General features: G+C 39.7%; 1 protein-coding gene across 3 annotated transcripts in view; it reads left to right on the plus strand.

The window, feature by feature from the left end:
- Positions 1–8,761, plus strand: part of KLF3 (KLF transcription factor 3) — a 35,157-nt gene extending 26,396 nt beyond the window's left edge. For all 3 annotated transcript variants that reach the window (XM_015096439.3, XM_060416954.1, XM_060416955.1), the window contains 2 exons: positions 1,967–2,127; positions 4,770–8,761. In XM_015096439.3, coding sequence (XP_014951925.1) covers positions 1,967–2,127; positions 4,770–4,951 — 343 coding nt within the window. In that variant the 3' untranslated portion in view covers positions 4,952–8,761. The remainder of the gene's footprint in view (positions 1–1,966; positions 2,128–4,769) is intronic.
- Positions 8,762–11,065: the final 2,304 nt, after the last annotated feature.

The following is an 11,065-nucleotide window of genomic DNA, read 5'->3' on the forward strand; positions in this document are numbered from 1 at the left end:
GAGTGTAACTACCTTGCCAGGGGTCTACCATCAGTGGTAGAGCTGGGATTTAGAGCTGAAGTTCACAGCCTTTTAGGGTACCTTTTTTGAGGCTGACATTTTCACAAAGTGAGTAACTGAAGCAGTGATCATAATTACTACCCAGAAACTATTAGATTCCCAACCTTTAAAATCTAATAACTGGGAGAGACTTCTGAACTCATCTGGGATTCTCTCCCAGTGTCCCAGAAGCACATAAGATACATTTAACTGTTCCTATTTTTCCTTCAGCACTTTATTTCCGAAAGTTCTCTTAAGATGAAAAGTTTCAGTCAGTGACATTAAAGTTGAAATTTTAAAGTAAACTGATAAACTTTTTTTATTGAAGGATCTTAATAGTGGACTTTTATTTAAAAAAAAAAATACTGTCCATAAATCTCTTCACTTATCTATTTTCTCCATTACTTATACATTTATATAACTGAAGTCCTTGTTCCCTACCCCACCCCCACCCTCCACTAGTTCATGCTCACTTTTCCATGTATCTAGACTGGCTAAACTTCATTCTTCGGTATTGTCCCTCTAAGCATCAGGGTAGGAATGTAAAGTGATACTCAAAACTGACAGTTTTAAAAAAAATAGAAGAAAATACAGTTTTCTTTGCTAATAATTGAGAAGTAAGGTCACTCGATAAAATGAACCTTTTTATTCTCTTCCTAGTCACTTCTTTGGGTGCCTGAAAAAGTTGTTGATAAGATATGTATTTATTAACATATTTTTACCAAGATAAATGAGTTTTATTTCAGGAACTAAGTCTTTATTTTCCTTTCCACCAGTCTTTCCTCCATACCCCAGCCCCCCGCCTGTGTTCTTGTATAACATTTTAAGAAATTTAGATTCACATTTAAAAGGAAAAGAAGTCTTTTGTCCCAGTTAGAGACCAACTACATAAGCTTGTAATGTATCAAGTAATTAGTCATTAGGGAAGCGAATGGACAGATTAGAACTTGTTAATTACTTACATCAATCAGCAGGAGAAGCTTGAGAAAACTACAGATTTTTCCTGGCTCTTCCTCATCTGCCATTTCTCTCCACCAGCTTCCTTTCTGAAAAAGAGGAAGTTCATAGTAATGATGTTTAACAGGATTTTATTTCAACTTCTCCCCCATCCCGGAAAGATATGAAGGCACAGGAAAAGGCGGGTGTGGGAGAGGAGCCAGGAAGGTGCGGAGGATGGCAGGCATCTGCTGAGGGCCCTGGAACTGCACCTGGGTCCTGGGAGAGGTGCTCCCTCGCCTGACCACTAGCCCTGCCTCAAGTTCTCTCCTAAGGAGGGATAATAGCAACAGTAAAGGTCTGAATTGGTTAAGACAGCATGCCAACTTTTTTTTTTTTTGAAGATCAAAATCAAATGTAAGCCTCTTTAAGAGACTCAAACTAAATGCCAATTACATAGAGGATAAAATATAGATACATCCTACAGTGTGGTTGCCTGAGACTTAGGCGTTTGACCTCTTAGGTTTTCCCCGAAAGAACAGTAAATGGAAACCAGAGTGGCATGTGAGAAAACATAGTACAGTGTTTAGCCTCCAACCACAAAATTCTGCAAAGCAAATTTCTGTTGAGGGAAAGACTCTGCCAGCACTTCGCACCTCCCTCTAGCATAGCACCTAACCCTTCTTACTGTCGTTACTTATCTACATGTCTGTCTCCCCCTAGAGTGTGAGCTCCTCCAGGGCAGGAACCCTGTTTTTATTCATCTTTGTGTCCCGGTGCCAAGCACAGTGCCTGGCTCATGGTAGGTGCTCACTCCATGTTTGTTGAATGAATATAGCAGTGCTTCTTGGGTTGATCAGCTAATTTCTTTCTGTTTATTTTGTTGGGTTTTTTGTTTGTTTGTTTCTGCCCAGTGTTGTTGATGCTTTTGGTAGCCTGAAGACAAGGATCTTGCACCTCACCATTTTGCATTTGACATTGGCTTTCCTAGGAATCACCCTTCAGTCATCGTGCAGCCCGGGAAGAGACCTTTACCTGTGGAATCTCCAGACACGCAAAGGAAGCGGAGGATACACAGATGTGATTATGACGGATGCAACAAAGTGTACACTAAAAGCTCTCACTTGAAAGCACACAGAAGAACACATACAGGTATTACGAGACTCGCTTCATTTACCTTCTTAAGAAGTACTAGAATGGAGTGTTAAATGTTCTGTCTTTGAGAGATAACTACAGGGAAATTTTTTCAGGCATCTTGAAAGTTACCATAGTCAGCTACAGCTGTCTCTCGTCAGTTGTGAAGAATGAAGTTTCTGATGATGATTTGTTTTTATTATAGAACATAGTCAGGGTTTATCTGCATAACAAGGTCTCACAACCACTTGCAGTTCTGTGGTCTCTGTAGTAAGAGGGAGAGAAGGGCATGACAACTCCACTGGGAGCAGAGGGGAAAGTGCCCTTAACCATGGGCCTATGTTACCAAAGATGTGGCCTTCGTGTAGGCTGTCATTTAATAAATGTTGTACATTAAAGAATAGTTCTTCATGCAGAACAAGTAAATGCAGCAATTAATGGAAGTGGAAGTCATTGAAGGGAGGAAAAGTAAAGAAATATTGGAAATTATCATCTTCTAAAAGGGAGGGAGCTTGTATGCCATTGCCTTCCATATTTGTTCTAGGGTATTTTCCAGCTTGCCAGGTGTTGAATGTAGAGCAGGCAAGGCAGACCTTATAAAAATTGTTAAATAGGTGAAGAAAACATAAGTTGTCCCCTGGGCTCATGAACAAAACATCTTAAGGAATTCGTACAAAACTATTTTAAACAAACCTGATTAATTGCAGTTGGTAGTGGTGATTAATGTTTATGGGAGGCCTCATCTGACATGACCTAAAGTCTTTAATGTGAAATTCTAGCATAAAAGTCATCTGCATCTCTGTACATTTCCTCAACACAGAATGTAGGGGTTTTGGAGACTTCTGAGTCATTCTTGTTAGGAATATTTACAAAGAGAACAACCTGGGATTCGGAAGAGGAAAGGAACTGAAGTGGCTGGCAGAGTGGAAGTGAAGTTTTTTAATTCATCCTGCAGAGGAGGCAGAGGAATCCATCCTGCACACAAATGTCCTTCGGTTTCTTCACAGTGTTACTGTGGAGAGAGCTGAGGGCAACAACCTTGCGGTTAGGGGATCACCCAATGGGCAGTGCCAAGCAGATTCGGGAATGCCTCCCCAGGGGCATGAATGGGACCTGAGAGGTAGATGTTATCACATGCCAACATAAGATTAAAAAGACATTGGGTATTTGGATAACAATTTAGATGTAGGAAAAATTACCTCTTACATGTATATTCTGTGCAATAAAGTAGGTAGTATAAATTCTGAATATGTCATTGAAATACCAAGGAACGGCACTCCTTTAAGGTTTCTGGAAAACTGATGAAATAGTAAATGGAAGTGAAACTGTGATGCCCATTATCCATTATTACTAGTTTAAACAGGTAAAATTGCCATTAGCTGCCTTAGACCTTCATACTGACTGTCCTTGTGACTTCCCCACAAGTAAGTAACTGAAAGGAGCTCAGTTGTCTAACTCTTTGCGACCCATGGACTATACAGTCCATGGAATTCTCCAGGCCAGAATACTGGAGTGGGTAGCCGTTCCCTTCTCCAGGGGATCTTCTCGACCCAGGGATCAAACCCAGGTCTCCCACACAGCAGGCAGATTCTTTACCAGCTAAGCCTGTGACTCCCCAGCAAGGGTCTTCTTTTTCTTACCTGTGAATTATCCTCGCCCAGGAGAGAGTTGCAGAAACCTGACATCCCCTGACAGGGTGGGGAGAAATTACTCTGTTTTCATTAAAGCATTATACTTAGGCATTGGTGGTGTTGTCTGATCAAAAAGCAAAATATTGAAATCCCTGACAAATATTTCAGTTCATAGGGACTAAGGGACTTTACATTTTTAGAAAACTATTGAAAAAGAAAATCCCACAGACTTTCAATTTGGGCTTCTCATTGAATGGATAATGCCTCATGTAGCTAAGTTCCTAAGTAGGTTTACAGCTTGAAGATTAGCAAATACAGATCACTGTGTATTAAGAACAGGTTCATCGCTAATATTAAGGGCAAACCCAGAATTATTTGGTAGTCCCTTAGAGTGGATTTCAGTGCCATAAATATGCTTTAAGAACTCTTCAAATCCACCCTTCCCGCCTTGTGGGGAGCAGAAAGCCAATTACATATTAAGACAGTTTCTTTTTCTTGTCTGTCTGCTAGTGGTTGATACGGCACTATTATTGAGGAACAAATGTATGATCATATCTTGGAAATAATGTTTGTCAAAAGCTATTTTTCTTTTTTATTTTATGTTGGAGTATAGCCTGTTAACATGGGCTTCCCTGGTGGCTCAGATGGTGGAAGAATCTGTCTGCAATGCAGAAGACCCAAGTTCAATCCCTGGGTTGAGAAGATCCCCAGGAGAAGGGAATGATTACCCACTCCAGTACTCTTACCTGGAGAATCCCAAGAACAGAGTAGCTTAGTGGGCTATGGTCCATGGGGTCACAAAGAGTCAGACACAACTGAGTGACTAAGCTCATAGCCTATTAACAGTGCTGTAATAGTTTGAGATGGTCAGCAAAGGTACTGAGCCTTACATATACACATATGCATCCTCCCCCCAAACTCCCTTCCCATTGTCAAGAGCTTTAGCACAAAAATATTTGCTGTCTTTAATTGTTAATATCCTTTTGCTTTTAGAAAAAAAATAAGTTCCTTTCCCCCACCTCTCTGCAGGAGAAAAACCCTACAAATGTACGTGGGAAGGATGCACATGGAAATTTGCTCGGTCTGATGAACTCACAAGACATTTCCGAAAACACACTGGAATCAAACCTTTCCAGTGTCCAGACTGTGACCGAAGCTTCTCCCGCTCCGACCACCTTGCTCTGCACAGGAAGCGCCACATGCTCGTGTGAACACCTCCACCGCCCGCCTCAGTGGGGCCCCCCACCCTCCAGCTCTCTCTCTATCCTCCTTCCCATCAGCTAACTCATTTTTTACATGTACATTTTAATTTCGATTCAGCTGGTCTGAATCTGAATTTATATCATTCAAACTTCCATGTGGTCAGTAGTAAGTATCCTCTAATCCTCCCTCTCCTTACCACGGGTCAGACCTAAAGAATGTGAACACTTTTTTTTTTTTTTTCTGGGGATGCTAAGCAAACCCTTCTTAGAGATACGTTTAATGTAATGAAAACAAGGGAACATGTAAACTAGCATAACCAATTGTCGGTTTCTCCATGTATTCCTCAAGAGAACGTCAAAGTAAATGTATTACAAGTACAGTATCCAGCCTGCTAGTCCTTGCCAGAGACATCCAGACCTATGTGCCCTGTGATCATGTTTGGTGCTCCACAGCAAAAAGAAGGGCATAAGCTTTCACAGATAGCTAGACGTGCAGCCAGCTGTCTGGCTAGTACAGTCAGCTCTTCCATTGTCCTTCACATATCTGGCTTGTCAACTTGGATTTGTCACTCATCTAAATGTACATCCTTTAACCTCCTTTGTGCCTGCAGCTACTTGGGAGGTCTTTGCCACCACTGGGAAGGGAGCCAGAGCTGCTGATTTAGGTGGGTGATGTCTGTCAGTTGAGGGGATGGATGCTCTATTTGCCTAGCATGGAATTGGAGCAAAGAGGCATGGAACAGAAGCAGAGCAGGGTGGGCAGAGGAGGAAGCCATCCATTCCTGCTGGGCAAGGGCTTTCTGGTGAGACTTCATCATTTTGTAGCTGGGCAGAGCATTCTCAGAGTTTCAGTCTCTATGCATGTTCAGCTGTGCAGAATCCTGTTACAAAGCCAGATACAGTGGACTTTTCCATGCACCTGTCTCTAGTTATACAATGTCCTTAATGTGGATTACCAAGCATTGATCATAGGAATGCCACAAAAATATCTGCCCAGAAATGGTTAAAAAAAAAAAAAAACCTTTTGGGTAAGGGTATGAATGGCCGTCTTTTACCCCACCTATTAGCTTTTTTGCAAACAGGAAAACTTTGAGTGGTAATTGTATTCCCCTATCCAATTAATCATGGAACCTTCATATGGAAGCTTTTCTGTTTGAGCTGCAAAGTGCCTAATTGGCTGTCATCTGTGTTCAAAACACATATCATAAACAAGCGTCTGCTAATGCTTTAATAGATTCCTTTGATCTAAGACCTGAGTGACACTATTTGTAAATATAGATAGTTGTGAAGCACAACATACCTTTCTTTGGGGGACAGATTTCTGAAAAATCTGGAAAACCACAGTTCAGGGATTCATAAATGTAGCTCAAATTCCCAGATGTTTACTGTCGGAGCTGGCAATCTCCTGTCATTATCAAATATCCTATCAGAAAAGAACAAACTGAAAATGACTCGTGTTTATGTTGAAGATGAATAGCACCATTATTTTAGGGGAAGTTTTTCAAAAGCAGGCTTTTGAGCACCATAGTGTAAATGCCGATAAAAATAATCTACGCATAGAAATGCCATTGGTCCTAAATTTGAAGAAAGTGGGCGACGGTGGTCTAGTGTGGGTGCATGTAAGTAAATGCGCATTCATCCCTCGATAAAGGAAGGAGGAGCAGAGAGAAGAACGGAATCCTGAAGATTCATCCCAGCCACAACTCAGGATCTAACACAACCGTAACTGGGAGGAATATCCTGTTCAGTTGTTTTTAAAACATCAGTGCATGAGTGATTCTGGAGGCCTGTGATCGAGTGGGGAGCTTACTTTGATGGCGCCATGTTAATAAAAGTGAGTTGTAGGGACTGCGCACCTAAGAGATCCCGCTTATCAGCCCTCGGATCCAACTGAAAGGAGATATAGTTGAGAAATGCAGAGTAATTTGTTATGTGGCACTTGGTTTTTACTTTTATTTTTCTTAAGCACTGCAAAATTTGTTTAGAATATTAAACCATCCTTATGAGGCTTTTTTTTTTTTTTTTTTTTTTGCAACTATGACATGAATTGAGGGATTTTTTTAAAAAATGGCTCTTGGAAAAGTAGGTATTGTCTATATTGTAGATGCTTAGTCACATTCATGCCAAAGTGTTTATAGCTTGAAATGGTTCTTCCACAACACACCGAAGAATGAAGTTGGAGTGCAAAGAACATTTTTTTTTAAATGAGCTAACCAGTTTGTGCATGTTCTAACCCATCTTGAAGGTGGGAAAAGAGGCAAAAAAGGGTAGAAAATTGATCTTTGGATAATTAGCTTTGTGTCAAAGTCCAGCTGATAGAAAGCTTCATGGGTTCTCATGAAATTTAATTCGTGTTTGCTATAGCATATTTAAATTTTTTTTCAAAAAAGCAAGCAGGACCCTGCAAAGACTTATTCAACCCGCTTAGATATGGTAACAAAGATACACTTCATAACAAGGATATACTTCAACTCTGAAAACAAAGCAACCCAGGAAGCTTTGTTCTGTTCCCATGCTGGCCTATATACTTCAGTTACCAATTGGCTGTTAACCAAATTTTCCTTTTTTTATATATATTTGTATTTTAATATGATAGTTGAGAAATTTAGTATCTTAGTAATTTTTAGCTGTTATTGTGGAAGATCTCCAATACAAGATAAGGTACCCTTGAACGTGTGGTTTTAATGATATGCCATGTTACTATCAATGGTGATTTTAATTTTTAATATTTTAAATTGATGAGAATGATTTGTAAACATGAAGTTGGTCTTGTATGAATTCTGTTGGTTATAGAATTTCTTTGATGATTATCCAAGTGTCATCCTGGGGCAGAAGTCAGAAAAATTAAATCTGCAACCATCATAATTTTAGAGTTCTAAAATGTGAACCTACATCATACATGGGCATTACCATTCTAAATCACCTGGTTTGGAGAATGTGTTAGCAGCATAGCTATGTTCAACTAAGGAAATGGCTAAATACCAGAAGTTTCAAGAGCCTTGAAACAGATTTACAGGGGAACTCTATATGTATGTGTATATTTTATGAAACACCCATCTGCACTATCAGTGTTGCACTAATGTGGAATTTGAAAAACTATATTGCTGATACTGTATATCTGCACATCATTCCTGATTAGATTGTTTAAAAGACAATCTCAAAGGTCTAAGGTTTTAAAATAATTTGGTTGGTTTGAAAATACACAGTCATCTTGAAGGAATCACTGTCATGCATGAAGTTGTTCAGAGTGGTCTTTATTCTCTTCTTGGTCAAGGTTAACAATTTCTAAATGATTGCAAATTCACTTAAATAATACATTTACAAAGCCATTTTACATGCATTAAACGAGGGCTACAACAATACTATGTTTTACAAATACTAGCACTTTTTTTTTTTGCTGTTATGTACTTAGTGTTAGAGGGTCAAAATAATCTTTCTGCTTAGCATCTCTTAAACCATACCTGCAAATATAGCAGGATTATTACATTTACAGTACTTTAATACTTGTATAAACTATGCAGAAATTTTTAATAAAGTGTAATATATTTTATAAGCTAATAAGACTGAATGGGTAAAGGTTTTTAGCATGCATTAGTATACTTGCAAATACTGAAACATTTTGGTAATCTTTCTTACTAAAGATGTGAATGTTTAATGTTCCTTCTCTGTTTCTACTCTGTAGTCCAATGGGAATTCAGTAATGACATTTTGTCATGTCAAACTGTGAACATAAATTTGTACTGTACAGTCCTCATATACTATATACAGTATGCAATATATGTATTATATACTTGTTAATAAAACCATCAGAATATTAAATGTGATCATGTGATTACTATATATACAGTGATCACTAGGAACAAAACTTCCTAGCAAAGTAACATGAAAGAGACCCTTAGTTACAAATTTCAAAGTAAATCATCTTTTAATAGGCAATCATTAATGGACGGAAAGAAAAGCAGATCTAACTGGGGGATACACTATATGAGTTAATTCAGCCTTAAAGCTGTGTCCCTGGTCTTCTGATAAGAAATTTTCTAAGTACAAACCATAAACTTGTAGACAAACCAGTATGAACCTCACCTAGTGCATTCTTGGAATATTTTATTATGATCCTGCTGCTGCTGCAAAGTCACTTTAGTCGTGTGTGAGACCCCATAGATGGCAGCCCACCAGGCTCCTCTGTCCCAGGGATTCTCCAACCAAGAATACTGGAGTGGGTTGCCGTTTCCTTCTCCCTATTATGACCCTGCCTACCTGCAAAAAGAATTTTAAGTTTCATGTGTGTAATAACTTTAAATTTTTAAATAAAAGATCAAAATTCATAACTTGGACAGTGGGGAGTCAGGAATTATATCTGGATAAACGTGATTTCTTTAAGCCTTCAATAAGCCATGTCTGTGGACACTACTGTGTCCTTGGCATTTAGAGTTTCTAAGACAAAATGCCCTCTCAGAACCCCTGAGTGTAATTGAAGCTGGCTTTTTAGCCCTCTCAACAGCTTCCTTCAGCAGACTTCATCGTAGCATAACACAAAATAATGTCTGACTGGTGCTGGTCACAAGACGCAACTTCACAGGTTGGAGGGGGGAAGGAAGATGGGGAGAGGCTGAATTCAGCCTTCAAGTACTCTCCGTCAGTGTTCTCCAGGGAACTCTGCTTTTATATTGTGATAGTTGACTGCAAGCTCTTAAAGTATTTTATGTGACTATTGCATTCTAATGGGATGACACCTTGAATTAGTCCAAATGATTGGTTGCAGTCCTCCACTACATATGAGTGAGATGATACTACCTGCTGAGTTGAAAATGCGACCTAGTCATCTGAGGAAATCTGCCTGAGTGAGTGATCAGAATGATGACAAATACAGGTTTTATGAGAAACTCAATTCTTTGAGGAATGGTTGAACAAATTAAGATGTTCAGCACACACACCAAATACACAACCATTGCCCAATATTTTATATGCTGTAAGGTTGAGGAAGAGATTAGGAGCCTTGCTGGGGACAAGTTAACAAGTCTAGTCTGCCTTCAAGGAAGGAAGTGGCTCTGTTAAGGGAAGGATGGGTTCAGACGGTAGTGAAAACACAGACTAGGTGGCTCAGTGGGTAAAGAATCCGCCTGCAAAGATGCAAGAGACGTGGGTTCGATCCCTGGGTTGGGAAGATCCCCTGGACAGATAAGTGACAACCCATTGCAGTATTCTTGCCTTGTACAGTATTCTCCCACAGAGGAGCTTGGCGGGCTATAGTCAAAGGATCTCAAAGAGTCTGACACGACTAAAGGTGCTGAGCAGGTGCATAGGTGTCTGAGTTGAATGAACAGACCAGAGTGACCTGTGTGTGCACACAAAACAATAAATTGCTTTTCAAGGGTACATTTATTTTCTTGTTCAGTGGCTCAGTCATGTCCGACTCTTTATGATCCATGAACTGCTGCACATGAGGCTTCCCTGTCCTTCACTGTCTCCCGGAGTTTGCTCAAACGCAAGCCATTGACTCAGTGATGCCATCCAACCATCTAATCCTCTGTCGCCCTCTTCTGCCCTCAGTCTTTCCCAGAATCAGCATCTTTTCCAATGAGTTGGCTCTTTGCATCAAGTGGCCAAAGGTATTTGAGCTTCAATTTCAGCATCAGTCCTTCTAATGAATATTTAGGGTTGATTTCCTTTAGGTTTGACATTTATTTTAAGATATATAAACTGAACCTGTTACCACTTCCTATTATCTGAGCCAATAACAGACCTGGTGGCTGGAATGAGACTGCATGTGCAGAGTGTGATCCCCAAGTTAAAATGATACATGCAGCAATTAGAACTCTTTTTAAGCTTATTCCTTTCTTGTGGGGAATAAGTTCTCACCAAATCTAGACATGCTTGTTGCTTTGAGTTCTTTCTGTTTGTTCTGTTCTGGTTTTGCATTCCCTGTGGGTATCCTGAGTGATCTGGGTTATGGATAGAAGACAGAAACTGGATCTGCAGGTTCCTAGACTATCTCTCTTTCACACTGAACATATCCAGTGTTTCTTTTCCTTCTCAAGACTCAGTGTATTAGTCATGGTTCTCTGGAGAAACAGAAATAATAGGATATATAGAAATGTGAGTGTAGATATAAAGAGATTGTCA

The sequence above is a fragment of the Ovis aries genome, chromosome 6 (assembly GCF_016772045.2).
Source record: "Ovis aries strain OAR_USU_Benz2616 breed Rambouillet chromosome 6, ARS-UI_Ramb_v3.0, whole genome shotgun sequence".
NCBI lineage: Eukaryota > Metazoa > Chordata > Mammalia > Artiodactyla > Bovidae > Ovis > Ovis aries.